At 48.6% G+C, this 22641-nt stretch overlaps 2 protein-coding genes across 14 annotated transcripts in view; one reads left to right on the top strand and one right to left on the bottom strand.

The window, feature by feature from the left end:
* Positions 1-14165, bottom strand: part of XPNPEP3 (X-prolyl aminopeptidase 3) — a 474091-nt gene extending 459926 nt beyond the window's left edge. For 3 of the 7 annotated variants that reach the window (XR_012226445.1, XM_073558039.1, XM_073558045.1), the window contains exon 1: positions 14032-14164. Coding sequence is in view for 4 of the 7 variants with exons in the window: in XM_073558039.1 (XP_073414140.1) it covers positions 14032-14137 (106 nt within the window). In the remaining 3 variants the exon portion in view is untranslated. Of the gene's footprint in view, positions 1-13160; positions 13292-13667; positions 13844-14031 lie in introns of all 7 variants that reach the window. The other 4 variants (XM_073558041.1, XM_073558043.1, XM_073558042.1 and 1 more) reach the window with 4 other exon arrangements.
* Positions 14166-14321: 156 nt separating this feature from the next.
* The window catches only part of ST13 (ST13 Hsp70 interacting protein), a 652995-nt gene continuing 644675 nt past the window's right edge, over positions 14322-22641 (top strand). For all 7 annotated transcript variants that reach the window (XR_012226447.1, XR_012226446.1, XM_073558050.1 and 4 more), the window contains exon 1: positions 14322-14455. Coding sequence is in view for 5 of the 7 variants with exons in the window: in XM_073558050.1 (XP_073414151.1) it covers positions 14346-14455 (110 nt within the window). In the remaining 2 variants the exon portion in view is untranslated. The remainder of the gene's footprint in view (positions 14456-22641) is intronic.

The raw sequence follows: 22641 nt of genomic DNA, 5'->3' as shown, positions 1-22641 counted from the left end.
CTTTGACCCGGCTTGATCTGGTTTCTGTCTGTCTATGCCCCTTGGTTACACTGTCCAGTAGTTACCTTTCTAGGAGTTTCCCTGCAGCTCCTGGTTCTGTGGCGCTGAGGCCATGCCCCCAGCAGACACATGCTTCAGGTCCTGTGAGCTTGGAGCATGCATTGTCACCACTGAGACCCCGCTCCGCAGGTATCTTTGTGCACAGTCTTTGTACTCAGGACAGGCGCACTGGTCCAGTGAGCAAGTGCAGTGCGGTGTTCCTGACAAGGCATCTTTGAGGTCCAAGACTGCCATGTAGCACCTAGGAAACAAGATTTTTATAGCTGATCGTATAGATTCCATTTTAAATGATCGTGGCCTCAGAAAGGCATTTAGCTTTCTCAAATTAATTATGGTCCTAAATGAGCCGTCTGGCTTAGGGACCAGAAATAGGGAAGAATAGAAACCCTTCCCCCTTTCGTGTGCTGGAACTTCTATAAGAACGGGTTTAATTAAGAGGCCCACAATCTCCAGCTCCAATGCCTCCTGCTGGCCTGAGGACTTTGGAGAAGTCAATAGGAAGGAGTCCGGTGGGTACCTAACAAATTCTAATTTCAGGCCCGATGCACCAATGTCAATGGCCCAGGGGTTAGCAGTTATTATTCCCCATTGATGGGAAAAGTATAGCAACCAGCCACCGACCGGTAAATTGGGGCTACTGGAATTTGTCCCCGGATCTGAAGGGGCGTTTACCAAATAGGTTCCCCTTCTGTTTGAGATCCTTGATGACACAGCAGTCTTGGGACCTGTAGTCCTTTTTCCCCCCAAACGAAAGCTTCCTGAAGGCCCTCCTGTAGAAGGGAACATACGGGTTAGGGAATCCCTTCTTCCTCTCTCCCGCCATAGTCAGGTTTTCATCTAGGACTGTGCCAAACAGGTACTTACCCTGACAGGGTATAGCGTAGAGCTTGGATTTCATCTGCGTATCCCCCTTCCACCACCTTCAACCATAAAGCCCGATGGGCCGTGTTAGTTAATCCTACCGATATGGCAGCTAGTCGAAGGGAAACGGCTGAGGCGTCTGATAGGAAGGCGGCTGCACCCGATTAGAGGAATGAATCTTGTCTCTTGATGTTCCTTTCTTTATGTTCTCCTCCAACTGGTTTAACCATATCAACATGGACCTCCCAGTACATGTGGCCGATATTGCCAGCTTGAAGGCCCCTGTGCACGTTTCCAAGGATCTTTTGAGTAGTGTATCGGCTTTGCGGTCTGAGGCTGGTTTCACACTTACGTTTTTTTGCGCTGTTTTTAGCGCAAAAAACGCATGAGTTTTTTCCCTATACTTTAACATGGGTGCGCATAGGTGCGCATACACATGCGTTTGTACGCGCATGCGGTTTTTTGTAGTGTGCGCTCGGGCGCACAAAATGCATCCTGTTGCATTTTTTGTGCGTCCGACTTGCCCCCAAAAAACGCATGCGCACGCAATGCGTTTTTTTTCAGCAAAACACCCATTATAGTCTATGCGTGCGCATACGTGCGCATTGTAATGCGCATGCGTTTTTTCATGCGTTTGTGTGCGCAAAAAACGCGCAGCAAAAAAAACGCAAGTGTGAAAGTAGCCTAAGGGGTCAGATAACATACCCGAATCCTCCACTGGCAGGGAGGATCGGCGAGAAGTGGAGGCTACTGCTGCATCAACCTTGGGGGCCTTGACCCAAGAGGCTAATTCCTCATCGTCAAACGGATATCTCCGTTTGGAAGTCACTGGGGGAAAACTCTTGTGCCCCTGTTTTTCCCACTCTCTCTTTACCAGCTCCTTTATTGCCGGGAAAGCTCAGACCTTCTTTTGGGAGAGTCCAGCAAACATTATTTCCTGGGGGGTTTTGGGGTCTTTAGCGTCTGACAACCCCATTGTATTGCGCAACGACTTGACTAGGTTATTAATACTGTCGGTGGGGAAGCAACTGTGTTCCTCCTCTTCTGAGGATGGGTACTCCCGGGACTCATCCGAATCTAGTTCCCGCGTTTCCGAAGGTGACCTAGACCCCGGTGAGATGATCTCCCTGCTGGATACTTGTCCTCCCATACTGCTAGAACCCCCTAGGGCCTGAAGCTCTTGTCTAATAATTGAATGGATATCTTCCGTTCTAACAGAAGACTCCTCTTGCAGGGTCTGCCCGATACAGATCTGGCATAATCTCTTAGAGTAGCTATCCGGGAGAGGTTGGGAGCATAAGGCACACTCTCTTCATGCTTGGATTTCTCCGTCCTTTTGGCCTATGGGGTATACAGAGCAGAACGCCATCAGCTACATAAGCGTGACTAAAAAACACTCACCCGTGAATTTTGTCAGCATGGTACCGGCTGTGCGGGTGGAGGCACAGGCTGAGACGTGGAGTGGCTTGACTTTTTCTCCTTTCCATTTTTTCCTGTGGTCTCACTCTGCTTAGAGCGTCCACTGCTACTCCCACTCCTCCTGGTACTGCCACATGGGGACTCCCCTGGCTGTTCGAGTGGGAGCGAAACAGGGTCATTTGAGGACGACATTGCTGCGCACCGGTATCCCTCTGGCCGGTGCTTTTATGCAGCTTCCCCCCTTTTTTTTTCCCCTCTCTTCTCCCCCCTTTTACCCGGAAGCGGTTCCTCACTTCCAGGTTATGTTCTGTGCCATGCGCGGCCACTCCATACTGGCGACGCCGCGCTGTGTGATCCCTCCCCCGAAAGTTCAAGGGACGAATTCCGGGTCACAGTGCAGTCTAGCTGGGAGCACCGGCATTCTGCTTGACGAGCGTGTCCCAGTAACCGCTGTCCCCATGCCGCCGGACCGGACCGCTGACCACCCGCATGGAGGCAGGTACGGAATCAGCGCTGCACCTCTTACTGCGTCCTATATGCGAGCTCGGTGGTCTTGCCCGATCCTGGCCTCGCATCACGGGGGGGGGGGGGGCTACCTTTTCAGCAGCCCCGACGCTGTGCCGCGCTTTGCACAGAACAAGTGCGGCCCTGGTTCGTAATGCTGCGTCCTCTTATTTTCGGGAGTATCCATAGGTGCTGCCTTGCACCACACATGAGCCAGGGTGGCCACAGCCGTAACCTGGCCTCACGCTGCATTACCAGCTGAGGGGGGAGCTGATGAAACAGATCTCTCCCGTTGCTGCTTCTGGTGCTGGGGCCCCTGCCGCTCTCATGGACGCTGCACAGGCGGCAACCAGCCCAGGTATCCTCTTCACTGCAGGTTCCTTTAGGAACAGGAAACCAACTGAGGGAGCGAGGGGGACCGCCCCTTTTAACTCTCTGTAGGTTTCCTGTTCCTAGGGGCGGCGATCCCCTCTCTCAGTGGGTGCTGTCGTGGCGAAGAGAAAAATATGATTTTTTTTATTTTTATGGCTCTACAGGGGTTCAAAGTGCTCACCACACATCTAGATAAGTTCCTTGAGGGGGGGGGTCTAGTTTCCAAAATGGGGTCACTTGTGGGGGGCTTCCACTGTTTAGGCACATCAGGGGCTCTCCAAATGCAAGATAACACCCACAGACCATTCCATCAAAGTCTGCATTCCAAAACGTCACTACTTCCCTTCCGAGCCCCAACGTGTGCCCATACAGTAGTTTTCTCCCACATATGGGGTATCAGCGTACTCAGGACAAATTGGACAACAACTTTTGGGGTCCAATTTCTCCGGTTACCCTTGGGAAAAAAAATTGGCGACTAAAAGATCATGTTTGTGGAAAAAATATGATTTTTTTTTCTTTTCACGCCCGGGTGTTATAAACTTCTGTGAAGCACTTTGGGGTTCAAATTGCTCACCACACATCTAGATAAGTTCCTTGGGGGGTCTAGTTTATAAAATTGGGTCACTTGTGGGGGGGTTTCCAATGTTCAGGCACATCAGGGGCTTTCCAAACTTGACATGCCGTTCGATCTCAATTCCATCCAATTTTGCGTTGAAAAAGTCAAACGGCGCTCCTTCGCTTTCAAGCTCTGCTATGCACCCAAACAGTGGTTTACCCACACATATGGGGTATTAGCATACTCATGACAAATTGCACAATAACTTTTGGGGTCCTGTTACCCTTGGGAAAATAAAAATTGGGGGTAAAAAGATTATTTTTGTGGAAAAAATATTTTTTCAATTTTACAGTTGTACGTCATAAACTTATGTGAAGCACTGGGGGTACAAAGTTCTCACCACACATCTAGATAAGTTCCGTGGGGGGGGGGGGGTTTAGTTTCCAAAATGTTGTCATTTGTCGGGGGTTTCCACTGTTTAGGTACATCAGGAGCTCTCCAAACGTGACATGGCGTATGATCTCAATTCCAGCCAATTTTGCGTTGAAAAAGTTAAATGGCGCTCCTTCCCTTCTGAAACAGTGGCTCCATCCCACATATCAGTTATCAGCGTACTCAGGACAAATTGTACAATAACGCTTGCGGTCCAATTTCTCCTGTTACCCTTAGTAAAATAAAAAAAATTGGACCTGAAGTAGTTTTTTTGTGAAAAAAAGTGAAATGTTAATTTTTTTTGAATGTTTCACATTTGAAGTCAATTGGAGGGGTCTATATGATAGAAAATACCCAAAAGAGACATCATTCTAAAATCTGCACCCCTCAAGGTGCTCAAAACCACATTCAAGAAGTTTATTAACCCTTCAGGTGCTTCACAGGAATTTTTTGAATGTTTAAAAAAAAAAATGAACATAACTTTTTTTCACAAAAAAAACACTTCAGGTCCAATTTTTTTTATTTTACCAAGAGTAACAGGAGAAATTGGACTGCAAAAGATATTGTGCAATTTGTCCTGAGTACGCTGATACCTGATATGTGGGGGGAACCACTGTTTCGGTGCATGGCAGAGCTCGGAAGGGAACGAGCGCCGTTTGACTTTTTCAACTCAAAATTGGCTGGAATTGAGATCTGGCGCCATGTCACATTTGGAGAGCCCCTGATGTGCCTAAACAGTGGAAACCCCCCACAAGTGACCCCATTTTGGAAACTAGACCCACCCAAGGAACTTATCTAGATGTGTGGTGAGAACTTTGAACCCCCAGGGGCTTCACAGAAGTTTATAACGTACAGTCGTACAATTAAAAAATCATATTTTTTCCACAAAAATGATCTTTTCATCCCCAATTTTTACTTTCCCAAGGGAAAGAGGACCACAAAAGTGCAATTTGTACCGAGTACGCTGATACCCCATATGTATGGGTAAACCACTATTTGGGCGCATGGCAGAGCTGAGAAGGGAAGCAGCGCCATTTGACTTTTTTGGCTGGAATTGAGATCAAACGCCATGTTGCGTTTGGAGAGCCTCAGATGTGCCTAAACAGTGGAAACCCCCAATTCTTACTCCAACCCTAACCCCAACACACCCCTAACCCTAATCTCAGCCCTAGACCTAACCGTAATGGGAAAATGGAATACATTTTTTTTTTTTATTTTATTATTTTTCCCTAACTAAGGGGGTGATAAAGGGGGGTTGATTTACTATTTATGGCGGGTTTTCATCTTTGGCAGCTGTCACACACTAAGGCTGGTTTCACATTAGCGCTTTTTAAGCGCACGCACGGCCGGGGGTAGCTCCGCCCCCGAGCCGGCTCTCTGCCCGGCGTGCCCGCCCCTTGCTTGTAGCGCCGCCTCCTAGAGCACAGCGGCGCCTGCGATCGGCGCACCCTATCTTTAGCATAGGGTGCGCAGATCGTGCGCAGGCCGTGCGCTAGTTGCGCTTTGACCTGCGCTGCGCACTTTTGACGGTGCGCCGTGCGCGCCAAAATCAAACTTTTCGGATTTTGGCGCGCACGGCGCACCGTCAAAAGTGTGCAGCGCAGGTCAAAGCGCAACTAGCGCACGGCCTGCGCACGATCTGCGCATCCTATGCTAAAGCTAGGGTGCGCCGATCGCAGGCGCCGCTGTGCGCTAGGAGGCGGCGCTACAAGCAAGGGGCGGGCACGCCGGGCAGAGAGCCGGCTCGGGGGCGGAGCTACCCCCGGCCGTGCGTGCGCTTAAAAAGCGCTAATGTGAAACCAGCCTAAGAGACGCTTTTTATTGTAAAAATAGTTTTTGCATCATCACATTTTGAGAGCTATAATTTTTCCGTATTTTGAACCACAGAGTCATGTGAGGTCTTATTTTTTGCAGGACGAGCTGACGTTTTTATTGGCACTATTTTCGGGATTGTGACCTTTTTGATCGTTTTTTATTCCAATTTTTGGGACGCAGAATGAACAAAAACCAGCATTTCATGAATTTCTTTTGGGGGGTGCATTTACACCATTCCGCGTGTGGTAAAATTGATAAAGGGGTTTTAATCTTCGGGTCAGCGATACCTCATTTATGTCTTTTTTTACGCTTTGTCGCTTTTATGCAACAAAAACAATTTTATTTAAAAAATAATTATTTTTGCATCGCTTTATTCTGCGAGCTATAACTTCTTTAATTTTCAGTGATGATGCTGTATGGTGGCTCGTTTTTTGTGGGACAAGATGACGTTTTTCAGCGGTACCATGTTTATTCATATCCGTCTTTTTGATCACTCGTTATTGCACTTTTTGTTCGGCGGTATGATAATAAAGCATTGTTTTTTGCTTTATTTTTTTTTTTTAGCAGTTCACTAAAGAGGTGAACTAGTGGGATAGCTTTATAGGGCGGGTCGTTACGGACGCGGCGATACTAAATATGTGTACTTTTATTGTTTTTTTAGAAAAATAAGAATTTATTAGGGAATTTTTTTATTTTGTGATTTTTTAAAATTATTTTTACACGTGTTTTTTTTAACTTTATTATATTGTCGCGGGGGGGACATCACTGTCTTTTGTCAGATCGCCGATCTGACACTTAGAACAGCTCTGTGTCAGATCGGCGATCTGACGGGCGCTGCTGCAGGCTTCCTCCTGCCTGCTCTCAGCAGGCAGTGATGAAGACGCCTCCCTGCAGGACCCCGAAGGCCCCGCGCAGCCATATTGGATCCGGGGGCCTGCAGGGAGGAGGACTCTTGGAGCGACGCAGCACATCGCGTCGCTCCGGGGTCGCAGGGAAGCACAGAGGGAGCCCCCTCCCTGCGCGCTTCTCTCCTATGCCCCCCGGTACACTGCGATCATGTTTGATCGCAGTGTGACAGGGGTTAATGTGCCGGTCCGTGACCGCCCCTGACACATAGTTCTGGGTGTCAGCTGTGATAATCAGCTGACACCCGGCCACGATCAGCTGCGCTCCCCCCGTGAGCGCCGCTGATCGCGTGTGACATAATATTCCGTCCTTGGAACTTAGGTCCCAGGTCACGTGGACGGAATATTACGCCCAATGTAGGAAAGGGGTTAAAAATGGATCCATTGCAGATTGCAAAAAACTGATGCACCGGATTCTTTTTTTTTTTACGAATCCATCACAGCAGCTAGTGTAGGAAATTTAAAGGAACAGAACTCTGGAAAGGACAGAGAGAGAGACATTTTCAGTGCCAGAATGGATTTTTTAAATTTAAGGAACGTAAATTCTTCCGGGCATTCTCAGTTTAAAAAATCGAATCCGTCACAGGATTACGTCTCGTGACGGACGGCAACGGATCTGTCGTCCATAGGCGTCCATTGTACCAGGCGACGTATCCGTCACCTCCCGACTTTTCAACGCAGACAAAAAAACGTTCCTATGGACGTCTTTTCCACCCGACGGACAGCAATTTTATGACGGATCCGTCGCCCAATGGACGGACATGCGTCACAATCCGTTGCTAATTCAAGTCCATGGGGAAAAAGACGGATTCGCCAGGCAAATCCGTCGGATCTGTTTTTTTCTGCCAACGACGGATTTTGACTGACGCCAGAAAACTGAAGTGTGAAACAGGCCTTAAAGGGAATGTGTCACCCTTTTTTTTCCCCCTATTAGCTGCCAAGCATAGACATCGGGGGCTTATATACAGCATTCTGTAGTGCTGTAGATAAGCCCCCGATCTAACCTGAAAGAGAAGAAAAACACGTTATATTATACTCACCGAGGTGGGCGGTCCGGTCCGATGGGTGTCGCCGTCCCGTCTGGCGCCTCCCTTCTTCATGCGATGACGTCCTCTTCTTCCCGTCCTGTAGTGGCTCCGGCGCACTGCTCTGCCCTGTTGAGGGCAGAGCAGAGTCCTGCAGTGCGCAGGCATCGGGAGAGGTTCCCCCTGAGAAAGGAACGTTTTCTGAAACGCGCGTTGGGGTTCCAGAGTGTGGTGCACAGTGTCTCCTCCATCCTGGTATGCATCTGACCTAGTCTATTGGTCTTATGGGTCTCATGGGCACTTTAGAATAATTTTTATTTTCATCTTGGTGTTCAGCCTGGGATTTTTCCCTTTACTTCTGTTATGCTGGCCACCCATGTATTACTAGCCCTTGGTGACTTCCCTCCTGTGACCGTATGTCTTTCACATTAACCAGGTTTACTTCATACTTATTATGATATTCCTTCTTTGAGTCCTGTTCACCATTACCCTGCTGTGCTTTCAGTGTCACTTTTTAGCCGCATTTTGCAATTTTTACCTGGAACCTAAATAAAGATTTGTGATTTTTTACCACAATTTATCTTGGACTTTATTGCACTATTTTTTCCTTTAGTTTGTATTTATGTTTGCAGTGTGTCTGACACTGTTTTTGCAATGAGCTGGAATGGTTATTTCTATTATTTCCATTTTATGAATATTTATATATGACGTTACCTCTTTTCAGCTCATTGTGCTGTCATTTTGGCTTAGCATTACAGAATGCTGTAGATAAGCCCCCGATGTCTATACCGGCAGCTAATAGGGGAAAAAAAGGGTGACAGGTTCCCTTTAACCCCTTCATGACCCAGCCTATTTTGACCTTAATGACCTGGCCATTTTTTGCAATTCTGACCAGTGTCCCTTTATGAGGTAATAAATCAGGAACGCTCCAACGCATCCAAGCCATTCTGAGAGTGTTTTTTCGTGACATATTGGGCTTCATGTTAGTGGTAAATTTAGGTCGATAATTTTTGCGTTTATTTGTGAAAAAAATGGAAATTTGGCGAAAATTTTACAATTTTCAAATTTTGAATTTTTATTCTGTTAAACCAGAGAGTTATATGACACAAAATAGTTAATATATAGCATTTCCCACATGTCTACTTTTCATCAGCACAAATTTGGAAACAAATTTTTTTTTTGTTAGGACGTTATAAGAGTTAAAAGTTGACCAGCAATTTCTCATTTTTACAACAAAATTTACAAAACCATTTTTTCTAGGGACCACCTCACATTTGAAGTCACTTTGAGGGGTCTATATGGCAGAAAATACCCCAAAGTGACACCATTCTAAAAACTGCACACCTCAAGCTACTCAAAACTACATTCAAGAAGATTATTAACCCTTCAGGTGCTTCACAGGAACTAAAGCAACAAAAATGTACATTTTAATTTTTCCAACAAAAGTTTTCTTTTAGCGTCAATTATTTCATTTTCACATGGGTAACAGGATAAAATGGATCCTAAAATTTGTTGGGCAATTTTTGTGCCCAAACAGTGGTTTACCTCCACATATGGGGTATCAACGTACTCAGGAAAAATTGCACAACAACTTTAGGGGTCTATTTTCTCTTGTTACCCTTGGGAAAATAAAAAATTAAGGGCTAAAAAAATATTTTTGTGGAAAAAAAATATTTTTTATTTTCACGGCTCTGCGTTATAAACTTCTGTGAAGCACTTGGGGTTTAAAGTGCTCACCACACATCTAGATAAGTTCCTTGGGCGATTTAGTTTCTAAAATGGGGTCACTTGTGGGGGGTTTCTACTGTTTAGGCACATCAGGGGCTCTGCAAACGTAACATGACGCCCGCAGACCATTCCATCAAGTCTGTATTTCAAACCGTCACTACTTCCCTTCCGAGCCCCGACGTGTGCCCAAACATTGGTTCCCCCTACATCTGGGGTACCAGCGTACTCAGGAAAAACTGGAAAACAACTTTTGGGGTCCAATTTATCCTCTTACCCTTGTGAAATAAAAAATTGTGGGCTAAAAATGATTTTTTGAGGAAAAAAATGATTTTTTATTTTCACAGCTTTGCATTATAAACTTCTGTGAAGCACATGGGGGTTCAAAGTGTTCACCACACATCTAGATAAGTTCTTTGGGGGGTCTAGTTTCCAAAATGGGGTCAATTGTGGGGCGTTTCTACTGTTTAGGCACATCAGAGGCTCTGCAAACGTACATGACGCCTGCAGACCATTCCATCAAAGTCGACATTTCAAAATGTCACTACTTCCCTTCCGAGCCCCGACGTGCACGAACGGTGGTTCCCCTCCACATATGGGGTACCAGCGTACTCAGAACAAACTGTACAACAACTTTTGGGGTCCAATTTGTCCTGTTACCCTTGTGAAAATAAAAAAATCGCAGGCTAAAAAATCATTTTTTGAGGAAAAAAAATATTTTTTATTTTGTCTCTGATCAGTTTATCCCTTTTGCTCTGTCTTCAGAATATACCCGAGTGCTGATATAGTGATTTGAAGTCTAGCGACTTCAGGGCCTTTTTCTATCAGACGGGTTGGACATTCTTTTTGTCAGGGTTTTATGCATGATTGCAGACAGCAGCTTTTCTTTCCTGTCCTTTCTAGTTAGCGAGGGCCCCATCGTTTGCTCAGCCTATCTTTCTACCTGTGTCTGTGTTTTCATCTTGTTTCACCGACAATACATGTTGGGGGCTGTCTATTGCTTTGGGGTCTGCTCTGGGGCAGTTTAGATTTTCCTTCTTTCTTTCTTTAGGCTTATTTAGTTCTCCGGCCGTGACGAGGCGTCTAGGACCACCGTAGGCACGCTCCACGGCTACTGCTAGATGTTGTGGATAGGATCAGGGGTCTGCAATCCGCTAGTTACCAACCTCTCCGGTTTTCTGGGCTTAGCTTGCTTTTTGTTTTTTCCTCCTCGGTGACTCATTCATAACACCTAACCCTAATCCCAACTCTAACCCTAACCACAAGCCTAAACCTAATCCCATCCCCAACCCACCCCTAATCTTAACACTAATTCCACCCCTAACCCTGATTCCAACCCTAACCCTAATGGAAAAATAAAAATATTTTCTTTATTTTATTATTTGATCCTGCCTATGGGGGTGATAAAGGGGGGGGTGCATTTACTTTTTTTTATTTTGATCACTGTTAGTTTATCACAGTGATCAAAATGAAAAAAAAAATGAATCTGCAGCCGGCAGGTCCCGGCGGGCGCACTGCACATGCGCCCGCCATTTTCCAAGTTGGTGGCGCCCATGATCCGGGGCACCGTGGATGGTAAGAGAGGGGGGATCGAAAGATGGGGGGGGAGCAGAGGGAAGGGGAGGGGGGAGCTGATGGTAACGGCGGCAGCAAATCGCCCCCGCCAGTCGGTGTGTTTTGGGGGGGGGGGGGGGGTCGGGTCTCGGTCTCCAGCCATGCCCGATGCTATTGCAGCATCGGCCATGGCTGGATTGTAATATTTCACCAATTTTCATTGGTGAAATATTACAAATCACTGATTGGCAGTTTCACTTTTAACAGCCAATCAGAGCGATCGTAGACACGTGAGGTCAAAGCCACGCCCCCAGGGGTTAACTTCAAAGGGTCCTCTGTGTGCGGGTCAGGTAACCTTTCAGTGACCCCGTTCACCCGACCCGCAGTGGGGCAATTAATTCATGACGGTGCATAGGCATCATGGGACGGATTGGCACCGACTTTCATGCCGCCTATGTGGCGTCAAAGGTCGGGAAGGGGTTAAGGGCATGAAAATTCAAAGTTGGAAAAATGCTAAATTTTTGACAAATGTGTTTTTTTTTTTTCACAAATAAACGCAAGTTATATCAAAGAAATTTTACCACTGACATGAAGTACAACATGTCCTGAGAAAACGTCAGAATCACCGGGATCCATGGCAGCGTTCCGGAGTTATTACCTCATAAAGGGACAGTGGTCAGAATTGTAAAAATTGGCCTGGTCATTAACATGCAAACTACCCTTGGGGGTAAAGGGGTTAATCTTCCGTTGTAAATTGTTATTCTATACCAGGGGTCCCCAACCGCCGGGCCGCTGCAGTGCCCTTGCCGGTCCGCGGACACAAGGGGAGCCAGGGGCGGTCAGTGGAGTAACGGGGGCTGGGGCGGCGCGCAGCAGTTCTTAGCGGCGGCCAGGGAGCGATCCAAGAGGGAATAGCAAGAGGGAATAGCAGGAGCGGAGCTGCAAGGACCCGTCCAGCTTCCTGCCCGCCGCCCGCGCTTCCTGTCTCTGACTGACACAGAGAGGAGCGCGGCCGCTGCTGTGTCAGAGAGAGAAAGCGCGGGCGGCGGGCAGGTGAGAGGAGAGAGGTGGTGTCTGTGTGTATGTATAATGTGTGTGTGTTGGTCTGTGTTTGTGTAGCCTGGCCCTGGAGGAGATGGGGACATGAGGAGAAGGCCATGAGGGGAGAGATGGAGAGACGGCAGTGATGGGGTGAAGGCAATGATGGGGAGAGGGGAGTGATGGGGTGAAGGCAATGATGGAGAGACGGCAGTGATGGGGTGAAGGCAATGATGGAGAGACGGCAGTGATGGGGTGAAGGCAGTGATGGGGTGAAGGCAATGATGGGGAGAGGGGAGTGATGGGGTGAAGGCAATGATGGGGAGAAGGGAGTGATGGGGTGAAGGCAATGATGGGGAGACAGCAGTGATGGGGTGAAGGCAATGATGGGGAGAAGGGAGTGATGGGGTGAAGGCAATGATGGAGAGATGGCAGTGATGGGAGTGATGGAGAGACGTCAGTGATGGGGTGAAGGCAATGATGGAGAGATGGCAGTGATGGGATGAAGGCAATGATGGGGTGATGGAGCAGGCAAGGATGGGGGTGATGGAGCACTTATTCAAAACCTATGGTGAGTTGAGTCACATTATTAATGTTATTTAATTATAAGTATGCACTGCTACACTACAACCGTGTCCATAACCCCGCCCCCTTATGACCAAAGCCCCGCCCCTGCCACACCTCCATCCCTGCCCTGCCGGGCCATGGAAGAATGGTCTTGCTTGAAACCGGTCCCTGGTGCAAAAAAGGTTGGGGACCACTGTTCTATACGATCATCTTGTTCTCTGCCACCAAATAAACAGCTTTGCACCACGGTGACGCTGACCAGCGCATCACGTTATCATGGTGTACGTGCCACACTACGTGTCCGACTATAGAGGTGGGAAGACATACCCCCTTGTACTCCGCCAAACATCAGGGTCCTGTGGTTTTTAGGTACATCAGTGGCATTGCTGGGCTCAGGGTCTCTGCCCCTACGTCATGCTGCTCTCATACTAGGTGGCAAAAGTCTGCTGACAGATTCCCTTTATTAAAAAAGAAAAAAAAACAAACTGTTAGGCCTGTTTCACACATCCGTTTGTCACCATCAGTCAAAATCCGCCGATTTGCAAAAAAAAAAAAAAACGGATCCGCTATTAATCTTGGCGGATCCTTTTTTTTCCCCCCATTGATTTTCATCATCGGCGGATTTTGACTGAGGATCGTTACATCCGTATTTCTGCGGATCCGCCAAAATTTTGGCGTCCGCTGAGATCACCGAACGGACAATTCAACGTTTTTTTGTTGTCCGGATCCGTATTTTCCTCTTTTGCTACATGTTTAACCCTAAATCCAATCTGGCTGCTGGATAAAAAATCTCTCTCTCCTCCACTCACCGCACGAGATCTCGCCTCCACTCACCGCGACATAGCCCGAGACCTCGCCTCCTCTGACCGCTACATCGCCGGTAGTCATTTTTTCTTTTCAGCCACGGTTCCTTTAAATTTCCGAAATCGGCGGATCCTGGTGCACCAACGGTCCGGTGGCTCCCGTTGGTGTTTCAACGCCCACGGACCCGTTATTTGCCATTTTAGCGGCTGCCAACGCACAGGAAAAACGTAAGTGTGAAATAGGCCTTATAGTAAAAGGAACAACGGGAATGAGAGGGGACACGGGGGACAGGGCCGTATGACCCCGCGCTCCTCCCAGTCACATGCCCGGTGTCCCTGTGTGAGCAGCAGGAAAGCAATGCTGGCTGGGTAATGGAGGTAGAAAGCTGCCTGACCTGCACCGCGGCCTAACATCTGCGAAGTTGGCCGCCACATGCCTGCACGGGGATGGATATGAGTGCACTCGCCGGCAGCGCCCAGGCCGCACACTGATGACGTCATCACACGAGCGCTGCAGACGCGAGTTCTCTACTTCCTGTGTGTGGGCTGTGTTCTGGCTGAGGCGGGTCACATAGCCGCCCCGAAGAAACGACATCCCGGAGGTGGGCGGGCACTGGGCTCAGAAAGGCCACGCCCCTTGTAGTGCTTTCCTGCCTCTCTGCCTGCAGCGCTGTTTGGACTCGGAGTCTGGACTCGACGTCAGGGAACTATGGACCCACGGAAGTTGCAGGAGCTACGGGAGTTCGTCCGCCTGTGTCAGAACAACCCGGACATTTTGCACTGCTCGGAGCTCGGCTTCTTCACAGAATGGCTGCAGAGGTGAGCAGTGTCCGCCATGTGCTGAGGCTGCGCACATTTTCATCTTCGCCCATCCCCACATGTGTCGCTGTGGCCGGCACGGTATTTACACATAGAATACAGGAATTATTCAACTGAAATACAAACTCTTAAATAGATGGTCTGCAACGGCCGAGTGATAAGTGTCACAGTTGTCCAAAGTCTGGCCGCTGTCACAGACCGAACCAGTGCTTGCCCTGGGTCTGATGATAGTCGGTCTAAAGTTTTCCGAGGTCTGGCCCTGGCACAGGCTGCTCCGGGGACCAATGATTGTTGTTTTTATGCTGTCCAAGGTCTGGCCCTGGCACAGGCTGCTCCGGGGACCAATAATGGTCGTTCTTCTGTTGTCCGAGGTCTGGCTCTGGCACAGGCTGCAACGGGGACCAATGATGGTCGTTCTTCTGTTGTCCGAGGTCTGGCCCTGGCACAGGCTGCAACGGGGACCAATGATGGTCGTTCTTCTGTTGTCCGAGGTCTGGCCCTGGCACAGGCTGCAACGGGGACCAATGATGGTCATTCTTCTGTTGTCCGAGATCTGGCCCCAGGCACAGGCTGTTCCGGGGACCAATGATGGTCGTTCTTCTGTTGTCCGAGGTCTGGCCCTGGCACAGGCTGCTCAGGGGACCAATGATGGTCGTTCTTCTGTTGTCCGAGGTCTTGCCCTGGCACAGGCTGCAACGGGGACCAATGATGGTCGTTCTTCTGTTGTCCGAGGTCTGGTCCTGGCACAGGCTGCTCCGGGGACCAATGATTGTCGTTCTTCTGTTGTCCAAGGTCTGGTTGTCCGAGGGCTGGCCCTGGCACAGGCTGCTCCGGGGACCAATGATTGTCGTTCTTCTGTTGTCCAAGGTCTGGTTGTCCGAGGTCTGGCCCTGGCACAGGCTGCTCCGGGGACCAATGATGGTCGTTCTTCTGTTGTCCGAGGTCTGGCCCTGGCACAGGCTGCTCTGGGGACCAATGATGGTGGTTGTTTTGTTGTCCAAGGTCTGGCCCCAGGCACAGGCTGCTTCGGGGACCAATGATGGTCGTTCTTCTGTTGTCCAAGATCTGGCCCCAGGCACAGGCTGCTCCGGGGACCAATGATGGTCGTTCTTCTGTTGTCCAAGATCTGGCCCCAGGCACAGGCTGCTCCGGGGACCAATGATGGTCGTTCTTCTGTTGTCCAAGATCTGGCCCCAGGCACAGGCTGCTCCGGGGACCAATGATGGTCGTTCTTCTGTTGTCCGAGGGCTGGCCCTGGCACAGGCTGCTCCGGGGACCAATGATTGTCGTTCTTCTGTTGTCCAAGGTCTGGCCCTGGCACAGGCTGCTCCGGGGACCAATGATGGTCGTTCTTCTGTTGTCCGAGGGCTGGCCCTGGCACAGGCTGCTCTGGGGACCAGTGATGGTCGGCCTTCTGTTGCCGGCTCCAGCCATTATGTAACTTAAGACGTCCGCCCCTGAGGAACCTTCTGAAGGTATGCAGTACTGAGAGGATTCTGGTCTTCCTTCCGGAAGCTGTGACCGTCCCATGCCAACTGAAATCTCAGACCCTAAATATAATAGCTTGTGTATAGAAGTCACTGAGCCTCCACATATGCCTGCAGCCAGTGGCAGACATAGATAGAATATGGTCTCTGTGCAAGTAAACTATGGGCCCTTTGCAGTGCAATATGTCATAATAATGAAAATTTCCTAATGATCTAGAGGTCCAAATGGGCCCCTTACCTCTTGCGCCCCGGTGTGGCTGCACAGGTTACACCAACAGTGTGTCCGCCCCTGCCCACAGCCGTTCAATGCCCATTCTTCAGTGTTGTGATGACTCTTGATTGAAACCAGCCCATCCAGGAGAACTCTCCCAGTGTGTCGATTATGGTCTGTTGGGATGTGACACGCTGTTGGGAGTAATGAAAATCTCAGGTGGACATCTTTTAAAATTAAGGCAGCTGCTCCACTGCGGCATGGGTCAACTATATTGAGAGAAGTTTGACCTAATAATGTTGGAGGTCGAAAAACCGGTCTGCTGTTTGACTACATGAGGCATCTTGTATTTCCTAAGCAGATCAGCGTGGACTTGTAACGGAGCACCTACAATATGCCCGTTTTGGAACACTGCACATACAAAATATCCATGATATACATGTGGCACTTGCAGTGTGCCCGTGTTCTACCCACGTGACACCTACAGCGTGCCCCTGTTGTGCCCATGCAGCACTGCCGTGTGTCCATGTTTACCACCTTTTACAGAACATCTAGTAGATTGTCATATAAAGGGGAGACGACCTGGACTCCTTAAAGAATTGGGCACACCTGAGAGAGAACAAGCAGTCATAAAACATCACTTTTATTAAATATAGATAATTTATAATCTATCTAATATATAAAGCTCAAAGTGTGTATGTATGTATGTGTGTAAGTCCGGGATAGGCATTCGCACCGTCGCAGCTACAGCCACAAAATTTGGCACAGTCACACGTCTGGACCCCGAGAGCGTCCTAAGCTATGTTGTGAGGCGAAATTTTAACCCCGCGCGTTCCAATTCACCAAACAATTTTGCCCCTATCTACATACTGGGGAAAAAGTGTGTGCGTGTCAAGTCCCGCCCCTCATTGTGATGTCCTAATGCCCCTATTTGCATACTGGGGAAGCAGTGTGCGTATCAAGCCCCACCCCTCATTATGATGTCACAATGGTTGCCATGGCGATGCTGATGTCATCATAGGTTGCAAGCCCCGCCGCTCATTATGATGTCATAATGATTGACTATGGAATGGAGGATGTGTGATGGGTATATGGGCACTCGACTATGGGATGGAGGATGTGTGATGGGTATATGTGCATGAGACTATGGGATGGAGGATGTGTGATGGGTATATGTGCATGGGACTATGGGATGGAGGATGGGTATATGGGCACTCGACTATGGGATGGAGGATGTGTGATGGGTATATGTGCATGGGACTATGGGATGGAGGATATGTGTGATAGGTATATGGGCACGGGACTATGGGATGGAGGATATGTATGACGGGTATATGGGCACGGGACTATGGGATGGACGATATGTATGACCGGTATATGGGCACGGGACTATGGGATGGAGGATGTGTGATGGGTATATGGGCACTGGATTATGGGATGGAGGATATGTATGATGGGTATATGGGCACTCGACTATGGGATGGCGAATATGTATGTGGGTATATGGGCATGGTACTATGCGATGGAGGATGTGTGATGGGTATATGGGCATGGGACTATGGGATGGAGGATGTGTGATGGGTATATGGGCACTCGACTATGGGATGGAGGATATGTATGATGGGTATATGGGCACGGGACTATGAGATGGAGGATATGTGAGAGGGGTATATGGGCATGGGACTATGAGATGAAGAATGTGTGATGGATATATGGGCACTCGACTATGGGATGGCGAATATGTATGATGGGTATATGGGCATGGGACTATGGGATGGAGGATGTGTGATGGGTATATGGGCATGGGACTATGGGATGTAGGATGTGTGATGGGTATATGGGCACTCGACTATGGGATGGAGGATGTGTGATGGGTATATAGGCACGGGCCTATGGGATGGAGGATATGTATGATGGGTATATGGGCACGGGCCTATGGGATGGTGGATATGTATGATGGGTATATGGGCATGGGACTATGGGATGGAGGATAAATATAATTTGTTATAACTAACCACAGTTAGTTACTATGCCCGGGCAGCGCCGGGCTCTTCAGCTAGTATTTAATAAAAGTGATGTTTTATGGGACTTTTTGACTGCTTGTTCTCTGGTGTGCCCTATATATATTTTGTAGTTTGTCTTCACTAGTCCTATTATAGGCATACTAGCTATGAACCCATTCTACGCCCGGGTGGCGAGCATTTTTATTGGTATACTAGCTGAAGAGCCCGGCGCTGCCCGGGCATAGTAGCTAAATGTGGTTAGTTATAGCAAATTATAATTATCCTCCATCCCATAGTCCCGTGCCCATATACCCATCATACATATCCACGATCCCATAGGCCCGTGCCCATATACCCATCATACATATCCTCCATCCCATAGTCCCATGCCCATATACCCATCATACATATTCTCCATCCCATAGTCCCATGCCAATATACCCATCATACATATTCTCCATCCCATAGTCCCATGTCCATATACCCATCATACATATTCACCATCCCATAGTCGAGTGCCCATATACCCATCACACATCCTTCATCTTAGTCCCATGCCCATTATACCCATCATACATATCCTCCATCCCATAGTCCCGTGCCCATATACCCATCATACATATCCGCCATCCCATAGTCCCGTGCCCATATACCCATCATACATATCCTCCATCCCATAGTCCAGTGCCCATATACCCATCACACATCCTCCATCCCATAGTCCAGTGCCCATATACCCATCACACATCCTCCATCCCATAGTCCCGTGCCCATATACCCATCATACATATCCTCCATCCCATAGTCCCGTGCCCATATACCCATCATACATAACCTCCATCCCATAGTCCCGTGCCCATATACCCATCATACATAACCTCCATCCCATAGTCCCATGCCCATATACCCATCATGCATACCCTCCATCCCATAGTCCCGTGCCCATATACCAATCATACATATCCGCCATCCCATAGTCCCGTGCCCATATACCCATCACACATCCTTCATCTCATAGTCCCATGCCCATATACCCATCACACATCCTCCATCCCATAGTCCCGTGCCCATATGCCGATCATTCATATCCGCCATCCCATAGTCCCGTGCCCATATATCCCTCATACATATTCGCCATCCCATTGTCAAGTGCCCATATACCCATCACACATCCTTCATCTCATAGTCCAATGCTCATATACTCATCATACATATCCTCCATCCTATAGTCCCGTGCCCATATACCCATCACACATCCTCCATCCCATAGTCCCGTGCCCATATACCCGTCATACATATCCTCCATCCCATAGTCCCGTGCCCATATACCCATCACACATCCTCCATCCCATAGTCCCGTGCCCATATACCCATCATACATATTCTCCATCCCATAGTCCCATGCCCATATACCCATCATACATGTTCGCCATCCCATAGTCCCATGCCCATATACCCATCACACATCCTTCATCTCATAGTCCCATGTCCATATACCCATCATACATATCCTCCATCCCATAGTCCCGTGCCATATACCCATCATACATATCCTCCATCCCATAGTCCCGTGCCCATATACCCATCATACATATCCTCCATCCCATAGTCCCGTGCCCATATACCCATCATTCATATCCTCCATCCCATAGTCCCGTGCCCATATACTGGTCATACATATCCTCCATCCCATAGTCAACCATTGTGACATCATAATGAGGGGCGGGGCTTGATACGCACACATTGTTTCCCCATTATGCAAATAGGGGCATTATGACATCATAATGAAGGGCAGGGCTTGACACGCACACACTTTTTCCCCAGTATGTAGATAGGGGCAAAATTGTTTGGTAAATTGGAAAGCGCAGGGTTAAAATTTCGCCTCACAACACAGCTTAGGACGCTCTTGGGGTCCAGACGTGCGATTGCCAAATTTTGTGGCTGTAGCTGCGCCCGTGCGGATGCCTATCCCGGACATACATACATACGTACATACATACACACTTTGAGCTTTATATATTAGACTAGCTGAAGAGGCCGGCGCTGCCTGGGCATAGTAACTAACTGTGCTGTGGTTAGTTATAGCAAATTATAATTATCCTCCATCCCATAGTCCCGTGACCATATACCCATCATACATATCCACGATCCCATAGGCCCGTGCCCATATACCCATCATACATATTCTCCATTCCATAGTCGAGTGCCCATATACCCATCACACATCCTTCATCTCATAGTCCCATGCCCATATACCCATTACATCCTCCATCCCATAGTCCCATGCCCATATACCCATCATACATATTCGCCATCCCATAGTCCCGTTCCAATATACCCATCATACATATTCGCCATCCCATAGTTCCGTGCCCATATACCCGTCATACATATCCTCCATCCCATAGTCCCATGACAATATACCCATCATACATATTCGTCATCCCATAGTCGAGTGCCCATATACCCATCACAATCCTTCATCTCATAGTCCCATGCCCATATACCCATCAGAAAGTTCATTGGCTCTTGAGGAAGCAGCTGCTATTCTCATGTGTCAGCCTTGTTTCTCGGTCTTCACATTTTTCATTGGCCCGTAATGCAGCTTTTCTTTTTGCATCAGCTGACCTTCGTGCCATGGACGTCCTTTTCTGATGAGGCATTATTATTTTTAAAACAATCTATTATACCCACAGCCCATATACCCATCACACATCCTCCATTCCATAGTCAACCATTATGACATCATAATGAGCGGCGGGGCTTGCAACCTATGATGACATCAGCGTCACCATGGCAACCATTGTGACATCATAATGAGGGGCGGGGCTTGGTACGCACACACTTTTTCCCCAGTATGTAGATAGGGGCATTATGACATCATAATGAGGGGCGGGGCTTGACGTGCACACACTTTTTCCCAGGTATGTAGATGGCGGCAAAATTATTTGGTGAATTGGAACACACAGGGTTAAAGTTTCGCCTCACAACATAGCTTAGGACGCTCTCGGGGTCCAGACGTGTGACTGTGCCAAATTTTGTGGCTGTAGCTGTGACGGTGCGGATGCCTATCCCGGACATACACACATACATACACACTTTGAGCTTTATATATCAGACTAGCTGAAGAGCCCGGCGCTGCCCGGGCATAGTAACTAACTGTGGTTAGTTATTACAAATTATAATTCTCCTCCATCCCATAGTCCCATGCCCATATACCCATCATACATATCCACCATCCCATAGGCCCGTGCCCCTATACCCATCATACATATCCTCCATCGCATAGTCCAGTGCCCATATACCCATCACACATCCTCCATCCCATAGTCCCGTGCCCATATACCAGTCATACATATCCTCCATCCTATAGTCCCGTGCCCATATACCTATCACACATATCCTCCATCCCATAGTCCCATGCACATATACCCATCACACATCCTCCATCCCATAGTCGAGTGCCCATATATCCATCCTCCATCCCATAGTCCCATGCACATATACCCATCACACATCCTCCATCCCATAGTCGAGTGCCCATATACCCATCACACATCCTCCATCCCATAGTTCCATGCACATATACCCATCACACATCCTCCATCCCATAGTCCCGTGCCCATATACCCATCATACATATCCTCCATCCCATAGTCCCGTGCCCATATACCCGTCATACATATCCACCATCCCATATTCCAGTGCCCATATACCCATCACACATCCTCCATTCCATAGTCAATCATTATGACATCATAATGAGCGGCGGGACTTGCAACCTATGATGACATCAGCGTCACCATGGCAACCATTGTGACATCATAATGAGGGGCGGAGCTTGATACGCACACACTGCTTCCCCAGTATGCAAATAGGGGCATTATGACATCACAATGAGGGGCGGGGCTTGACACGCACACACTTTTTCCCCAGTATGTAGATAGGGGCAAAATTGTTTGGTGAATTGGAACGCGCAGGGTTAAAATTTCGCCTCACAACATAGCTTAGGACGCTCTCGGGGTCCAGACGTGTCACTGTGCCAAATTTTGTGGCTGTAGCTGCGACGGTGCGAATGCCTATCCCGGACATACACACATACACACACATACACACTTTGAGCTTTATATATCAGATGGTCTCTCATCCTGGTATGCATGGACCCCCCCAATCCTGGTAAGCATGGCACCCTATTCCTCATCCTGGTACGCATGGTCCCCTCACCCCCCAATCCTGGTACGCATGGTCCCCTCACCCCCCAATCCTGGTACGTATGGACCCCTCACCCCCCTATCCTGGTATGCATGGTCCTCTCACCCCCCTATCCTGGAATGCATGGTCCTCTCACTCCCGTATCCTGGTATGCATAGTCCTCTCACCCCCCTTTCCTGGTATGCATGGTCCTCCCCCCCCCCCCCCCGCCCCATCCTGGTATGCATGGTCCCCTCGCCCACCTATCCTGGTATGCATGGTCCTCTCACCCCA

Source organism: Dendrobates tinctorius, unplaced genomic scaffold (genome assembly GCF_039654945.1).
Source record: "Dendrobates tinctorius isolate UK_male_01 unplaced genomic scaffold, ASM3965494v1 ptg000012l, whole genome shotgun sequence".
NCBI lineage: Eukaryota > Metazoa > Chordata > Amphibia > Anura > Dendrobatidae > Dendrobates > Dendrobates tinctorius.
Note: the sequence above shows the minus strand (reverse complement) of the source record. Positions and strands in the feature narration are given on the sequence as shown.